Source organism: Sander vitreus, chromosome 6 (genome assembly GCF_031162955.1).
Source record: "Sander vitreus isolate 19-12246 chromosome 6, sanVit1, whole genome shotgun sequence".
NCBI classification, from domain to species: Eukaryota; Metazoa; Chordata; class Actinopteri; order Perciformes; family Percidae; genus Sander; species Sander vitreus.
Genome location: NC_135860.1, coordinates 4,619,536 through 4,637,689, shown reverse-complemented (window position 1 = coordinate 4,637,689; position 18,154 = coordinate 4,619,536). Strand labels below are relative to the sequence as shown.

Here is an 18,154-nt window from a genome sequence, read left to right as displayed (position 1 = left end):
CTCATCACTTCAGAATGATCGGACTGCTGCTGTTTTGTGGTTGGTTGTAAACTTAATCTACTCTTGAATAAGAAACTATTAATGCAGGTTTTTAATAATTATCTGTTGATTTACTCCAGTCCAGCAGGTGGCAGCGGTGTTCATTTGGCTTACTTAGTTTCATGTCTGTCTGTAGCTTTACACCAAACAGACGACTGTGGAGAATACTTCCTGGTATGTATGAAGCTGAGGGTAGAGTTAGGGTTAGGCTGTCTTTCTCATCACTCTGGGGTTAGGGTTAGCATATTTCTGTTTCTGCAGTGTTTTGGCTAGGGTTAGGGTTATTGTTACATACTTTCAATTTGTATTTATATCATTTGGGCTTAAATTACATGTCAAGTAGCATCCACTGAATGTGTGAGAAGGAAACGGCAGAAATAAAGCCTATTTTTTGTTGTCTGGATGCTCAAGCTTCATCATTTGTGAGTAAGGTAAGTGATACACTATAAAATAGTGACCAACGCCAACAATAACACTAGCAAGATGATGTGTGTGTAGAGAATAATTGATATTGATGCTCCCAGTGGTGGAAGTAAAAGTGTGTGAGTATAAGCAAATTGTATTTTAAATATCCATTTTAAAAGTAGTGATTGTGCAGTAAAATGTGCCCTGTCAGAGTTTTACTATGATGTTTCTGGATTAATATGTATATTGCATTTTAGTGCTGTAGATGTTTAAGGTTGTGCTAACTCCTTTACTGAGAAGCAGTGGCCGCAAAAACTGTCCTGTCCTGTTAGTAGTGTCCTGAGGAGTGTCCTGGGACAGTCAGACACTGTCCTGTGACACCCAGACACTGTCCTGTGACTCCATGACTGTCCCGGGACAGTCAGACACTGTCCTGTGCATTGTCCTGTGACTCCAAGACTGTCCTGGGACAGTCATGGGAGTCACAGGACAGTGTCTGACTGTCCCTGGACACTAACAGGACATGACAGTTTTTGCTGCCACTGCTGCTGCCTTTACTGTTGGGTAGTTTAATCTATAGCGATGCATCATATTCTATAAGATCATCATATGTTTGTAGCGTCGCTGTCCTGTGAGAACCACATTACTCTTAAAAACTCAACGTTTCATGGTGTCAGAAAAACAGCCCTGTTTTCAGCTTTGTGACCATGCATTTTCCAGCTGATCCAAGAGGTTATTAGAGACTTTATTTAGCTTAAGAAGTAGGAGAATTGGTTGGAAAAGGTTTTCACTGGACAGGAAGGGGATGAAAAGTTGTAATTTGAATCTAAAGCTGACAGACAAATGTAGTGGAGTAAAAAAGTTCCATATTTACCTCTGAGATTTAATGGAGTAGAAGTATAAAGTTGCATGAAATGGAAATAATACAAGTGAAGTGCAAATACATTAAATTTGTACTTGAGTAAATGTAGTTAGTTGCATTCCACCACTGGCTGCTCCAATGCTAAAAAGATGCTCAACACACACCGTGTTCCCTCTTTACTATTCAGCTCTGACTGGAAATGAAACAGGAGCACCAGGATCTCATCCTTCAGGCGTGCGGTGCTTCGTCCCTGCGCGTTGGTGCAAAGATCCAGACACTGTGGAGTGGTTATGGGGAGATAGTTAGGCTGCACCTGGAGGGCTGCGAGCGGCCATCAGTGGTCGTCAAACATGTCAAGTTTCCAGAGGAGGCCGAGCATCCCGGAGGCTGGAACACAGATCACTCCCACACACGTAAAGTGAGATCCTACCAGGTGGAGACACACTGGTATCAGAACTATTCCACCAATCAGAGCTGCCGGACCCCCGCCTGTCTGGCCGCCTGTTCCTATGGAGACGAGATGCTGATCGTGCTGGAAGATCTGGATGTGGCTGGTTATGATCAGAGAAGGTATGACCACAGAAAATGTTGTATGAAATGGACAGTCTGTAGTTCTGCAAGTAGGGCATTAAATGAATGGGCAAATTCTAAATGTCCATTAAGCTGGTGTAGTTTAACATTTTTTTTGTAGGTGCTAAACATTTTGTAAAGATTTGTGTCTGCATCGCATCCAAATTGGGCGAACAGGAAGGCCAACATTTGAAAAATATTAAGGTCATGGGTCCAGATTCTCCCAATTCATCCCCACCTGCCTTTTTGATTTTTGCTTGTGAAATTTCATATATTCAGATATTTTCATAAATATTTTCACCTTGTCATACTGTAATTGTATTCATGTACTTATGTGTTTAGTTATATTTTCTGTAAATGTCATTCTCTAACATAATAGTCTAAAAACTATTTTAAGTTTCTTCATACTTCCAGGATACAATTCTAGTGGCGAAATACAAAATCTCTTTATATTATTTAAATTTTTGCTGAAAAACAGTGTGCATAATTTCCATAGACTGTGTAAAATAGCTAATTACTGAATGTAATCACTTCTTCAATACCAAGGGACATGTTCTCAGTGTCCTCGAGGGTAGCTACAGCCCTGTGGAGGAATCAAAGTGGTTTTAAGCTTTGGTCTCATGTTTTAAATGAGGAAATATTTCTTCATGGCTCATTAAATGTGGATGCAAGTACCCTAAAAAAAAAAAAAAAAAAATCTGAAAATCAGCAGTTCAGCATTTGTCAATTTCAAGACATGTTTTCCAGGTCTTTCAAGGCATGGAGAAGAGTGAGACGTACAGTAAAGTATAAATAAATGTCATGCTGGATGAATAAGGTTGATTGTTTTTCTTTGTAGGGCCAGCGTGAAGGACCGAGAAATAAAGGCTTGTCTCAGCTGGCTCGCCCACTTCCACGCTCTCTTCCTGGGTGTGGCACCAGAGGGCCTGTGGCCTGTCGGCACCTACTGGCACCTGGAGACCCGGCCAGACGAGCTGGAGGCCATGGACCACGCCGAGCTCAAAGCAGCGGCCGGTGACATTGACAAGATACTCAACGAATGTCGCTTTAAGACCGTCGTTCACGGAGACGCCAAGTTAGCCAACTTCTGTTTTTCCCAGAGTGGACGGGATGTGGCAGCTGTAGACTTCCAGTATGTTGGAGGGGGCTGTGGGATGAAAGATGTTGTGTATTTTTTAGGAAGCTGCATGGAGGAGAGGGAGTGTGAGAAGAGGATACCAGGCCTGCTGGACTACTATTTCACAGAATTAAATCAATCTGTGAAAAAAGATGTTGACTTTGCTGCCCTGGAGAAAGAGTGGAGGGTAATGTTTGCATTTGCCTGGACAGATTTTCATCGCTTTCTGCTGGGATGGATGCCTGGCCACTGGAAGATCAACCGGTACAGTAAACAGCTGACTAAGGAGGTTCTCCGCAAACTGAAACTGTAATCCGGATCAAAAAACGTTTTAACTTCAGACAACCAGAGAACTGAACGTGTGGCTGGAAGGTGACCGGTTTCAACCTGGAAAAACGAATCACTCACAAACACCTTTGTACAGTGAAGCATGCTTATCGAAACAATTCTACATAAATAAAAGTTTGTGAAAAATGCTCTGGCTTTTCTTTCCTATACTGCAGCTTTTTGGACTGAGAAAACATTATACCTGACATTTTAAAAACTAAACATTAATAATAATAAAAAAAGAAATCACAGATGGCTTGGCAAGGATGCGTTGCAGTCCTATTTTGCTGTAAAATACCTTTTCTTATTATCTTTCCCTTTAGCAGAAATGAGTCCAGGTGTTGCATGCAATTCTGTGACCCACCCACCATGATTCGACTGTCAGCTACTTTGCTTCTGCATACATTTCTATCATTCTCAATCACATACTGGATGTTCATAGCTGTTACAACAAAGGTGGCTCCCACAGTGTTTAGAAAGTGTAGCAAATTTTGATAACTGTAACAAGAACGTGATTATACAGATACTAAAAGGGTCACACATTTTCATAACTATAAGACAGCATTGTGACCCGATAGAGTTTTTGATAACTAAAGAAAAGTTTGTGACGCTATCAATACAAAAAGGCTGACAAAAGTGTATAGCCTACAAACATTTGTGACCCTAAGATACAGACAGGATCACACATTTTGATAACTGTAATACAAAGTGTGACCTTACAGAAATAGTCAAAGGTTTTGATAACTGTAAAGAAAAAAACGATGACCCTACAGATACATAATGGGTAATGAATGTTGAAAACTGTATACAGAGAAATGTAACATCATAGGCCTATGTAAAACAACAACGCTGAAGTTGGCTTCCGATTCGCAGCTTCCAATTCAGCAGTTCAGGGGAAAGTTAAGGGGAACTTAAAACTGTCTGATTCAGCAGGGAAACTGCTTACATTGCTGAGTGACTGATCCTCCGTTTTTTTAACCTCTTACTGTATTGAAAGAGTGTTAGTCATTAAGGTAAATTATTAATTATGCCTAAAACACACTTTTAGATTTGTGAAAGCTTTATTGTCTTTATGAGAACGCAATAAAGGGAGATTTTACTGGGTTTTTTCTTTATATGTAGACCACATAAGACCAGGTCCAGATCCAAACCCACTATACCTAGACTTGTCAAATCTGGACTAGATTAACCCAGAGAGGCTAAAGATTCTTAAAAACCCAGTTTCAGATTTGTGAAAGCTTTATTCTATTTGTGAAAATGCAAAAAAGAGGAGATTTTACTATTTTTTTTCATATGTAGACCACATTGGACCAGGTCCAGATCCAAAACCACCTGGTCTTATGTGATCTACATATGAAAATCTCCCTAACTTACGAATCGGAAGCCAACTTCAGCGTCGTTGTAAAACATTGGTGACCCTAAATATAGCCTCATATCTATGGATAGCCTACAGAGAGGGTCACACTTTTTTTTTTCTTTTTTTTTTATAGCCGAGAGTTTTGTGACTCCATCTAAATACTATGGAGGCACCATTTTGGCTAACACTAACAGTAATACAGTGTGTCAATAAAACACAGAATGTGTGGAAAAATGTATGACAAAAAGGCTTGAACTGGCAACAGCTTAAACTCCTACTCGGGTCACAGAATCTGATGGGCGACGTTAAACATTAACAGCTTCGGGTAATAGTACTTTTAGTGTTACTACAATAATTGCACATTATCGATTACATATTATAGCACTGTGTCTCCGAGGCTCGCCGTTTAAATAAAGACTAACGTACTAGGGTCTAGAATTCTCTTTCTGGCTGCTGATCATACTGCTGATACATTTTTTTTGTTCTTTTGATCAGCTGTTGTGAGGAGAATGCTGACGTGGCTTCCGGTCTCACACACACACCCGATTACAACAACAAGGCAGGCAGGCGAGCCGAGCTCGAGCTGGGAAGGAGAGGGTAGACGACGGTACCACAAGAGTAAACAGGTATGAGAAGAAAGCTCTTCTGATAGCGATGGCTTGCTTCAATTCGTTAGCTAAGTTAACCGTCCCTTAAATTTGTTGTCACCGCGGTGAACGGTTCGCAAGTCCAACCGAGTTTTCTAGCAAGCAACAGCGAAGGTAACGTTAGCCAACAAGCTAAACCCTGTTACCCTGGTTTCATGAAGGGTAAAAAAAAAAAAATATATAAACAGAGCCGCTCGAAATGACCTAAAGCTGGTTTCACAAGTGTGTTGATTTGTGAACACGAGGGCTGTACTGGTTAATGGCGTACTTAGCTAGCTATGCATGTCCTGGTTTAGCTTGACTCGGTGATTTACAATTAGTTAGGCTAACGTTAGTTGTTTTGACAGTTTAACGTTACTGTAAAGATGACGCAACATGGCAGGTGTCAGGAAGTCAGAACTGAAACTCGTGACCCCCACCTTAGCAGCATAGTTTCTGTTTTCATGCTTGAGTGTTTTTGCATACACAATACAGAAGTACATCATTAGCTAAACTACATAACCTCAATGTACTGCTTGTCAGCTAAACTATTTAGATTATCTGCCAGGGTGTGAATCTTTGGGAATCCTACGATTTGTATAATAGAACACAAGACTCCTGGTGGCACTTTTAATTTGCCAAATGCAATACAACAATATTATAGGCACATTAACTACTACTAACAAGTAACGTTATTGTCTGTGCAGAAATTGTCATCCTAAAACCTGTATAACTGGAACGGTGTTTTACTGGCAGTATGATTTCACTTTTAGTTTGCAAATGTCCCCGCTGTAGGACTAATAAAGGGAGTATCTTCTTTTTACAAGTTAACACTCAGTTTCCAGTTTATTAGGTAGGCTACATGTAGATAAAACTAATACAGTCTAAAACCACCTACATTAAAGTTAGAATCCGTTTATTGATTCACCTCTGTGGTCATTTTGGAAGCAATGGTTCATGGTGCTGTTGAAGTGTAATATGTTATACTGAAAATAAAATCTCTAATATTTAGTATTATTAATATAAATGTGGACAAAATATTAGAAACATATCCATATAATGCAGTACAATTAAACAGCACCATAAACTATAGCCTCTAAAGTGACTGTGACAGCTGAGTGAAGTATAACTATAACATATAATACGGCTGAAATGAGATATAGTTACTATCAGGACCAGGGTATAAAAACTGTCAGAACATTAAACAAAACAAAAAAAAAACATTTTACAAGAATGGGTGTATCTGAAATAGTAAGCTATACAGCAAGATATCATATGATTTAATGAGGATTTTAGTCTGTTATACTTATAAAAAAAAAAACCTGCCAGCTTCTACAGTGTATGAAAAACTTCCTTCACAGCAAAGAGACTCAGACTCTTCATCTTTTTCTTTTTTTTTTCCCAACAGAAATCCAAGAACTATCACCACAAAAGAATTCCCATCAATATCGTCGGAAAGCACCAACTTTCCCCACAGGCGAGGCAGATGTTGTAAAAGGGGACCAGCGGGGAGAGTTTGAGGTGCGTTTTTACTGAGTCCAGAATGGAGAGGATTTGAGGGAACTTTCTCCTCAGGTCAGTCCTGAGTTGTGACGCTAAGCTCTCCTGAGCTCAGGTTCTTCAGAGCCCGCCCTGCTAGTAATATGAGCCATGGACTCCTGGGCAGTTGAGAGTCCTGTAACCCTGGTCATAAAGGCCCCCAACCAGAAGTATGAAGATCAGACCATTAACTGCTTCCTCAACTGGACTGTAGAGAGGCTGAAGAGTCACATCTCCAATGTGTACCCCAGCAAGCCGGTAAGTAGCTTTCATGTTCCGTGGTTTTATTCGTTGCCTTCGTCCTGGCTCTTTTTGGTTTGGTGTCCGGCTGGATTTAAAAACACTTGAAAGAGTTTAAACTGACTCATGAGCCAGGAGGGATTCCTTGAATGTCATGATGTTGAAGCATCCGATTCTCACATTTGAGAAGCCGAAAAAAACAAATATTTGTCCTATTTCCTTGAAAATGTAAGTGGGTGATCCTGCCGATCGACAAATCAATGAATTGTTTCACCTCTAGACTCAGCCGATGTCTGAATTCCTATCACTTATAAAATATTCCAACTGTTTTGGGATTTTATATAATTGGAGAGAAAGGAGAAAAAAAAAGCCTTTTCAAACCAGTCCTGCAGCACAATCCACTTCTCTGGATGTTCCAAACCCCCCCATCCGAAATACAATGCTCCCGTCTTTATCCCGTGTAACGGCTTTGTTGAGTCTGGTAACAGGTGCGTTGGGTGCACAATAAAACACCCGCCTCTTACTCACACAAGGGGTGAAAATAATCTCTCTTTCGGATTAGTATTTAACAAAGTGACTGCTGGATTTTCATGGATGAGTTGAGCAGTTACGTGGGGGGAACATGTCGTTTTTACACCTCGAATTTCAAACTGAAGGACCGCTTTGCACTGCAAAAAAAGAGATGTATAAAGAATTCAGCATTGCAGCAACATGTCTTTCCGTTTAATTTTCAAACGCAGACCAGCGACATCAAGAGCTAAGCAAAGCTGTGTAACCATGGCAACAAGCAACGTGTTAAAATGTCAGTGAAGGTTTGTGCTTTTAAGTCTGTGTTTGTGTAAAAATGCTCAGATCACGGTGCAAAGGGAGAAAGAAGACACGATTATAAAAGAGAGAGCGCAGCACACATAAGTGCAACAATTGATTTGTGGGATATGTGAGAATGAGGTGGTGACCTTTTGAGTTTCTGTTCTTTTTTTCTGTTTTCTGTCATGGGCAAGTGTCCTTTTTATGAAATGAAATGCAGCACAAAGCTTCAGGAAGCACAGGGAACAGTCACTGGGTATGCTTTTAGTAAGATTTGAAATCTAATCCAGCCCAGCAATCGAATCTAATCCAAAGGTGCCTAATCACTTTATACACATTAAGGATTTGACATCTCATGTCATAATGTTCCACACAACAACTAGGTCTTTGCCCTCTGACAGCTGGAACCGAAACTAAATCGGAGCAGACAAAAAATGTTTATATGAAAGGCTGATGTTTCTGCTCTGCATCAGTGTGCAGGATTCCAGTGGGCTGGTCATGACAGAAGTAACTGAGTGTGTTCATTCTTGGCCTTCGAAACAGCAGTTGAGAAAAGTCTCACAACAAGGTCCATTTTGTAGCGGTTCGGATGCTTGTGATCATATCACATGATCTTCATCAGCGCATGGGGGTTTGTCCCGGTTTTTAATGGAATTGTCCAAATTTCCATTTTTTTCCAGAGCCCTTTTAAGGACTTGTCATCCGGGTTTGCCTAAAAGCCGAGGGTTATTCTTGGCCTTGGAACCACTTGATACATTTGTTGATATTTGAGGTTTCAGCTCTGAGGCCCAGGTTTGCTCACGGGCCCGTTTTCTATGAGGCAAAGACGCCCTTATCTGGTTACACTGTAAAGAAAAGATTGTTAGGTGGCTGAGATAGATGGGCCAGCCAGTGACCTAAATTCAGTTGCCCGTTGCTGTTTCAGCAAATAAGAGAGAAACACATTTACACTGCTTCACACTGTCTGTACACTGGTCATTTCTTTGTCTCACCATACAATGTTTTTTTTGGTTGCAGCTGTCCAAAGACCAGCGGCTGGTGTACTCAGGAAGGCTCCTTCAAGACCACCTACAGCTCAGAGATGTGCTTAGAAAGGTAAGAGCTACTGTTGTGCGTGTGTGTGCGCTGTGAGGGAACTGAAACGGGCTGCCTGGGAAACAATAGCTGATCTAATGTGTTTTACCAACAAATATTGAGTATTCTGTCTGTATCCGGGCCATTTCCACACATAATACTTCTTCTCTCTCTTCCTTGTTTTTTTTCTTCCGTCTGTTCTTTTGCTGCCTTCACCTCCTCCTCCTCCTCCTCTTCCTCTTCTGTGCCCTCTGCCTCCCACATCCTCGGCTTGTGCCCTGACCTTGGCGACCCACAGCAGGATGAATACCACATGATGCATTTAGTGTGTACCTCTCACAGCCCCCCAGCCTCACCCATGCCTCGGAGCCCTTCCACGGCTAACTCTTCTGCTTCTGACCCCAGCGTGAGTAGAGACACACACACACACACACACACACACACACACACACACACACACACACACACACACACACTCTCTCTTCACCTCCTCCTTTAGGGCTCAAACAATGTGTGTGCGACAGCTTTGTTGTTTGGCTTGTTACAGGTAAATGTATCCTTAGTCAAACATTTCTGAGAGCTGGTGAACCATGTTGACTTCCTCTTGTTTGATTTACTCCTGAATGAGATGACATGCTGTTGACTCAGGATGCTGTTGAAGAGGTGTGTTAAGATTAAACACACAATTAAAGGGAATTTTCACTTGAGAGAGACAAAGTTGGATCGGTTCATCCCTAGTTAGCTGTAACAAGTTATTCATTATCAAATGTACATATACAACCATTAAAGGGGCAGTCGTTGCTAATGAAAATCTTGAGTTCTACTCCAACCTTCTACTTATGTTTGTATAGTAAGAAAATCACAAGTAAAAAAAACTAAATGACAATCTAAGACTTAAGACATAAAACATAAACGAGTGCAAGGTAACATAATGTGAAGTAAGGTCATACATTTGTGGAAGACAGTAATAGCAAATGGATAAGCTAATTGTAAACATGAATGTAGAATATGTGCAGTGTATGCCTAAGGAGATGTAATAAATATATAAAAATATTTATTTATACATACATATATTCAGAGGTGAAAGCAGTAGGTAACAGTGTAACAGTACAGTATGTAAAAGTATATAAAAAGTAACAGCTTGGTTGCAACATAACACTGACTGTGTGTGTGTCTGACGTGTGACTGTGTGTGTCTGAGAGACAGCTCCGATTGGTGACTGGGATAACCAGTGCAAACACGTCTTCCCCTCAAATATCACCGTCTAGAGCAAATCCACATTTGTTTGCTTCCACTTATGTCCGACTGTTGTCTTTGTACGCAGTCACACTGCCTTTAAAACTGACTCTGTGTTCAATTTGAACAACTTTCATAACACTTTCTGTTTTCCTTGCATTGATTATTAAAAATGCAACAATGTTCTCAGCTCAACTTTTGATTGGTGTTCACATCTCGTCACTCCAGAGTTCACAAGCCGCGGCCTCGGCCTCCCCGGCCACCACACCAAATCAGGACAGCCAGCCAGCCTCCTCTTCCTCTTCTTCTGTCCCAGGAAGTTATGATGGTCTGAGGTATCGCGGCGGCTTCCCCCAGTACAACCCCCAGGGCCCCGCTGGTGTCCCTCAGTGGTAAGCAAGTTTCTGATGCCACAATATAACTGATATGGAACTCCTTTTCACTGATGTTTCAGTGTTTTCCTCAAAATAAAGGCAAAGCTGGTGTGTCAGCTGTAACCTACTAAACCTAGGCTTTTGTTTGTAGAAACACATAAATAATAGTTTGTACAGACATCTCCTTTGTTCCACATACAGTATGCCACCTGAAGCAAATCTTTTTTTACAGCATGGTTCTTAAAGGTCCCATGGCATGAAAATTTCACTTTATGAGATTTTTTTAACATTAATATGCGTTCCCCTAGGCTGACTATGGCCCCCCAGTGGCTAGAAATGGTGATAGGTGTAAACCGAGCCCTGGGTATCCTGCTCTGCCTTTGAGAAAATGAAAGCTCAGATGAGCCGATCTGGAATCTTCCTCCTTATGAGCTCATAAGGAGCAAGGTTACCTCCCCTTACTCTGCTTTGCTCACCCAGAGAATTTGGCCCACCCATGAGAGAGAGAGAGAGAGAGACATCATGGCTTTCAAACGAGCAAAGTGGCAGTTGGTCAAGGCCACACCCCCCTCCTCAATAGTATGTGCCATTTCTGTAGCTAAGGAAAGCTCATTGTGGGACTGGCTCTAGTGGCTGTAATTCTGCACCAAGGCTGAATTTTGGGAAAGAGACTTCAAATACAGTATTAGGGGACCACTAAGGCCTATATAAAAGACTTCAGATACAGTATTAGGGGACCACTAAGGCCAATATAAAAGACTTCAGATACAGTATTAGGGGACCACTAAGGCCTATATAAAAGAGACTTCAGATACAGTATTAGGGGACCACTAAGGTCTATATAAAAGAGACTTCAGATACAGTATTAGGGGACCACTAAGGTCTATATAAAAGAGACTTCAGATACAGTATTAGGGGACCACTAAGGTCTATATAAAAGCATCCAAAAAGCAGCATTTAAATACTAAAGGGACTGTATAACTGAATGTGATCCAATACAACAGCCCTAAATCAAACCTTTTATCAAAGCTTATTATAATCAGACTGTGGGAGAGTTGCTGATTCAACACTATTGTCATTTTGGACCTTCAGAATATTTCCAGTGGGGATAATCAAGAGTGCAAACTGTTGTGCGCAGTGTTGACACATTTAATGACAAACATGGAATTCCTCCACAGGCCAGATGGAGCCCAGGTCCCTTTACAAGGCGACCTCCCTGCCAACATGCCCCCCCACCCCATGTACATGCCCATGCAGATGCTGTGGTGGCAGCAGATGTATGCACGCCACTACTACATGCAATAGTAAGTTCAAGAAATGTGTCGGTAAATGGACATGACTGTTTATACACAGATCTTTTAAACATCTTTTTCTACTTTATACTAGGGCTGCACAAAATATATATATATATATATATATATTTTTTTTTTTTTTTATCGTCATCGTGATATCAACTGGCGCAATAAACACATCACGAAAGGCTGCGTCACTGAGATTTTTTTGTGTTAGTTGAAAGAAAATGTCAGTAGAAAACTACACTCTTTTTTTTTAGCGGTGCTTTTTATAGTCAATTCAATGTTCAATAAAGGAATGGTGGAAATGTTTAACTTTTATTTGTTCAAATTTGCAATTTTGTTGTATTTTAAAAGAATACTGAAAGCAACAGTAAGGCAAAACTGAGTACACCTTAATATCTGCTTATTTATCGCACGTAATATTGTTATTGCAATATTCAACAACATTATAGCATATCACATATTTTCCTCATATCGTGCAGCCCTACTTTCTACCGTATCACAAATATTAGTAGTAGTCAGGACCTTACCTTACTTGAGGAATTACTCTGAGGGAATTTTATGCTATTGTATTTTCTTCTAAATATCTGAATCTTTTCACCTCCTCATCAGTCAAGCAGCCGTAGCTGCCTCTCAGCCTCCCAACACCCCCCCTCCCTCCTCTCCCTCCTCCTTGCCCCATCAACCCGCCCAGCCCAACGAAGCCGTGCAGCCCCCGCTGGGGCCCAACCCAGCTGCCAACCCTTTACCTGAGAACCAGCCAGCCAACCCCAACATCCAGATGAATGCTCAGGGCGGGGCAGTGATGAACGACGACGAGCTGAACCGCGATTGGCTGGACTGGTTGTACACGGTGTCTCGCGCCGGCGTCCTGCTCAGCATCGTTTACTTCTACTCCTCTTTTAGCCGCTTCGTCATGGTGGTCGGCGCCATGCTGCTTGTCTACCTGTGAGTCTATTCTATTTTACATACTTTTACATTTCTCACATTTGCTTGAATTTGTATTCAGTTTTCTTAATGTGTGTCGATGACTAATCGACAGTTTTTCTGACCAAGTCAGTTTTCACTAATCTTTCAATGTGATTTTCTTCTATGCATGTATGGATTTTAAAGATATGTTTGTGTTTTGTCCCCAGGCACCAGGCCGGTTGGTTTCCCTTCAGGCCGGAGCAGCAGAACCTCCGAGGAGGAGAAAGGGCCAGGCCTCCTCAAGAGGAAGCAGAGAGACACCAAGACATACAGGAAATGGTGAGTTGGAGAGTGTCTCTCAACTTTATTGCTATTTTGTCTTAAGTTCTGCAGTAGAGGATGGATACCCAACTGGCCTGGCCGGGTTCGGACAAATATTTAGAAATGATGTTCGGGTCGGGCTCGGTCACATCAGCGCGATAAGGCATTGAACATTTTATATTTAAAACAGCTTATTATGTAGGTGCGCGCCTGTGTTAACGTGCGCTTGCTGTCCTGTGTGCGCTGATACGCTCATCTGTTGACATTTCCGAATGCCTTCCTACAGCTGCTTAATAACAGCTTTCCACACAAACAAACGTACACCTGTCATTAGTATGAGAAAAAAAAAATGATTTTAACTGTGGGGCTCGGACATAAATATCTTAATGCTTGTCGGGCTCGGGTCGAGTTCGGTTACTGCCCTGTCGGACGAGGGCCGGGCTCGGACAGAAAAATGCGGCCCGAGCCGCACGCTATTCTGCAAGAACCGTGCAACCGCTAATAACATAATACTTATTTATTCCAGCATCCTTTGCACTAGGCTCGCAGTACGTTGCAGTACGTTGCATCAAATTGTTGAAAAAATAATTTAACGCAGATCTGCTTAAAAAACTAATTCTTTGTTCTTTAGCACATGTGCTAGGTTTCCACCAAATTTGATTCAAATCAGATTTTTGAAGATTTACCGCTGAAAGCCGAAAAGTACTATAGTCGTTGACAGTTGATCAGCTTGCATGTCTGAACGTGGCGTTACATCTTCACTATTTTCGGTCTCTCTAACCACCGAGTCTCCTCCCGTCTATGTCCCAGGAACGTCTGATGGATGAGGGGATGGAGGAGGACGACAGCGGTGAGGAAGGAGGGGGAGGCCCTGAGGACCCGGCCCAGGCTGCTGCCGCCGCCGCTCTCCCAGAACCAAGCTTCCTCACCACCGCGTGGTCCTTCGTCAGCACCTTCTTTACCTCGCTCATCCCAGAGGGACGGCCCCAACCGGCCAACTAGGCAGACAATACCCCACCCCCCCGCCCTTACTCTCATACACCCCTCTTCCTTCTGCCAGCAGGTACCACTCTACAGAAGTATCACAATTCCCACTTTCGTCTTTACTGTCTTAACTTCTTCAGACCTTCCCCCCCCCCCCATTCAGATACCCTTTTATCCCAGTACAACCCCTGCCAGTCGGCCACAAACCTCGACCGATATTTAAAACAGGCTCCTCTGAAGTTTAAGAGCAGATACATTGTGAGTTCTGAAGGAGGGTATGAGAATAAACGAACATGTAGAAAATAAATCTCGTGTTGTGTTAATGGAGTAAATGCTTCTTCAGCAGTGAAAGTTTTTTTTTTTTTTGTTATATATATTTTTTTTCATCAATCGTGAATTCATTGAGACGTGTCGGTGGCGAGAGACCCCCGGAGGGAGCTGTCTTCCATTTTTAAACAGTGATAAGTTCATGCTTTTGAAACTTTTAAATGATGGATGTGACCCATATTTAAAAAAAAAAAATAAATAAAATAAAATCTGGAATCTCCCTAGATTGAGAGGGAGATGTGTGTCGTTAACAGACCACGGAAGCCACATCCCTAAAGACATTTTCATGTATGCACGCGATGTGCAGCTACTGAAGCACATTGTTTTCCCACTTTGTGTATTTTAACATTATTTACTCATGTAAGGATATGCATCTTTAATTTCTGAATATATGCTTTTTGAATAAAAATCTTGCTCCGGTTCGATTCGTCTGCTGTGTTTTACTTCCTGTAATTTAGTCGTAGTTCTTCTGATGTCCGGCAGGTGGCGGTATTCACACACAAATGTTAAAGTGGCTCAGAGTTCAGAAGTAGTTTGCTGATGGGAATTCCTTGTATGGGACTTTCCTAAATTGTTTTCATGCAACAATTGTTTTCATACTTTGCTCAGCCAAAGATGTTGCAACGTTGTGATTGCTTGAAATGTTTCATGGCATAAAATTATAAATTTTAATAAAAAAAATCTTTTTTCTTAGTCATTTAGAAAAAGCAAGTCACAGATGGCTTTGCATATTGCAACAAAAGAGCAAATGGTAAAGCAAATGGTAAGTAAGAGCAAATTGGACTAAACTACATTAAGCTAAAAGAAACAAAAAGACAACTCAAGTAAAATCAAATAAATGAATTAAATGAACTGGGAAATGCTGGCTGATAATGATGTTTTAAGAAGAGATATAAATGAAGATATGACTGTTGCTTTAACTTCTATCTATGCATAATTATGCATTCCACTTGTTTCCAGTTTCCAGAGATAGCAAACATTTCAGAATTACAGGGAAATAAAACTGCACAATACAGTATATGAACAACTAAAAAACATGGCTTCCTTTCATATTTTTAGCCCCTGTAGCAGCATGTCTCTATAGATGTCGGTCCAACACTTTGGTCCAGACGGAAATATGTCAACAACCATTGGATGGATTGCCTTGAAATCTTGAGCAGACATTCATGGTCCACTCAGTATGAATCTTACCGGCTTTTGTGATCCCCTGACTTTTCCCTAAGCACACACCCCCGGTTTGCACTTGGCAAATATACAGATCCCTATTGACTTTAAACAGCCATGACATATGTGACTTAACCTCTGCATTCTGATCTGACGCATCCCACTCCTCTGTTATGGTGTGGTGGCCATTTCAGTAGATTTACTCACTAACGTTGTGGAAACACAATAAGCATGGAAACTAAATGCACACTTCCTGCATTACTGCATTACTTCAAATACTAAGTTACTCCTGTAGTAAACTAGTATTCACATGAAATAAAACAATAAAACATTGAGACCATTCAGCAAGGCACTCTGAGTAACATTTAACACAAACTGGTTGCTATGGACTCGTCACTAGGCTTCATCCACTTTGCCGTTTAAACAAAGTGGAATAAACGTATAAAAGTCCAAATCTACACAAAACCCGCAATTAATTAGTAAGCTGACATCAAATGTGGCATTTAGGAAACCTTTATTGCAACCTTGGCACGGCAAGATGTCCAGACATAGTGCAACAGTAATTTTTGTTTTTTGCGTCCTGCTGCTCCCATCGTCAGCCAGGTAATATTTTTTTTTACTAAAGCAGTATATGAAATCAGATGTATTACCTACCACCATTTAGTTGTTTTGTGTTATTTAAGATATTTATAAAATATCTGATCATGTCAGACGTAATTATTCCACTCATTTTTTAAACAATGCAATTATCCGTTTCAGACACCAGGGGAGCAGTGCTCCCTCTGCCCCCGAGCAAACTCATGGGTCAGACCCATCTGGTAGCAGGGGCCGAGACTGAGAGCTACATGGAAAAATATGCACCAAACAAGCCACTTTGGGTGACCCCCCCTCTGGACTGAAAAATGTTGGATGACCCTCCCCTCAGCAAAGAATAAAAAGACATGACCCTCCCCTATTTTTCTCCGGTGGTCCATTCCATAAATACCGAACGGTCCCTAAGAGGTTAATTGTCTGCTTTGTCCTAATGTTTATGGTTAGATTTTTATAGCTTGTTTTTTTTTTTTAATGTAGCGTACTTTGAGTTTATGTCAAATGAAAGGTGCTATATAAACAAAATTGCTTAACATAGGCATGTCAGCATTGTCATTGTGAGAATGTTAGCATGCAACGTTAGCATTTAGCTCAAAGCGCCACGGTGACTAATAGTGTGGCTGCAGACTTAGTTTTCTTAGAAATTAAAAAACGGCCTCATGATTGCCTCTGTACAGTTCAATTTCCCGACTCGCGTTCCACTCTCACACCGCTGTCTTCAGACAAGCAGTCACTTGTGAGATGGAAGTTGTTGTCAGACACTTTCAATTACAATATGAGCCTGTCAATGGCACAAACAAAAACTTTTAGTGGACAAAAATCGAGGGTGCAGAATTGCCCCATTAGCTTACCTTGCAGCTCGGTCCGCGCCGGAGCGTCACTGCGATCTCGCTCAATACTGGACCAATTTCAAAGATTTGTGGTCACATCAGTCTATTAGTAGTAGCACTGGTGTAGTCTACGTGATACGCAGGTATACGCAGTATACCCACTAAGAAAGCTCCGGGATTTCCATACATATTTTCCATTATATGTTTGATATATTTTGAATTGTCATCTGTGTTTTTCTTCTTCACATAGGCTAAATAAAGGTATTTCCACCATAAATTGGTGCATAAAAGTGTATCCAGAATGCAGGAAATGAAGTCTTTGACGCTCAAAATAACCCTGGGGGAGGACACCCAGACTCCCCACTATGAAATGCCCCCCCCCACTCCCTCAAAGACAGATTCTGGCCCATATATACAGTACAGTATACCCCCTATAATACATTAGACTATACCGCTGAGTAGTAGTATATCCACGACGTTCCACTTCCGGGTTTGCTCCGTTGCCGACGGAAATTCTGCCGGATTTCACTCATTTAGGCCGGATATCCCTTGCCTTGGGCTTTCTTTGTGTTGGCATTTTAAACTCTGGTCGATTTATGAGAATGGTTAACCTTTTCTCAGATCTCTGCAGGGTAAATCCAGACAGCTAGCTACACTATCGGTCCAAACTGAGTTTTCTGTCGCACGACTAAAACAACTTTTGAACGTACACGTTCCACCAAAACAAGTTCCTTCCCGAGGCTATTTTGCAGAGGCACCGTGGCTCCGTACAGCGCTTACCGCCCGCCCAAGACGATTGTGATCGGTTTAAAAAAACGCCAATAAACCAGAACACGTTTTTCTCCCATCCTGGAATGCTGTGTGGACTCGTCAGACCCTCCTCCGCAGCGCTGTGAAGGAAGGTCTGGCAATGCGAGACTGGTCTATTCGACACAAATGCATGGGGAAATGGGGTCCAGGTTGAAAAAACAAACAAAATTACCCTTTAAGTGCTGTGGTAGATCGGGAGGGAGGAAGGGCGTTTCATTGACTTCACCTGCTGAGAACTGTCAGGTGTCTCTTTATCTGTAGGCTAGATAGTGATCTTCAGTAAAACACAGCCTACACATTATTGCAAAGACATTATAAAGTAGTCATATTATGTCCTTGAGTTTTAAATG

The 18,154-nt window shown here is 41.5% G+C and overlaps 2 protein-coding genes across 4 annotated transcripts; both read left to right on the top strand.

The window, feature by feature from the left end:
- The first annotated feature begins 158 nt into the window (after positions 1–158).
- On the top strand, positions 159–3,469 carry pkdc (protein kinase-like domain containing). 3 transcript variants are annotated; one of them, XM_078252160.1, is made up of 3 exons: positions 159–213; positions 1,494–1,876; positions 2,715–3,469. In XM_078252160.1, exons 2-3 carry the CDS (start codon positions 1,506–1,508, stop codon positions 3,304–3,306), a joined length of 963 nt encoding a protein of 320 aa, XP_078108286.1. In that variant the 5' UTR covers positions 159–213; positions 1,494–1,505; the 3' UTR covers positions 3,307–3,469. The 3 variants fall into 3 exon arrangements, with proteins under 3 accessions (XP_078108286.1, XP_078108285.1, XP_078108284.1); XM_078252159.1 differs by lacking the exon at positions 159–213 and adding an exon at positions 220–461; XM_078252158.1 differs by lacking the exon at positions 159–213 and adding an exon at positions 220–470.
- Positions 3,470–5,192: 1,723 nt separating this feature from the next.
- herpud2 (HERPUD family member 2) lies at positions 5,193–14,829 on the top strand. The gene is made up of 9 exons (XM_078252155.1): positions 5,193–5,303; positions 6,712–7,100; positions 8,907–8,984; positions 9,262–9,369; positions 10,428–10,591; positions 11,752–11,877; positions 12,481–12,816; positions 13,005–13,116; positions 13,909–14,829. Exons 2-9 carry the CDS (start codon positions 6,954–6,956, stop codon positions 14,098–14,100), a joined length of 1,263 nt encoding a protein of 420 aa, XP_078108281.1. The 5' UTR covers positions 5,193–5,303; positions 6,712–6,953; the 3' UTR covers positions 14,101–14,829.
- Positions 14,830–18,154: the final 3,325 nt, after the last annotated feature.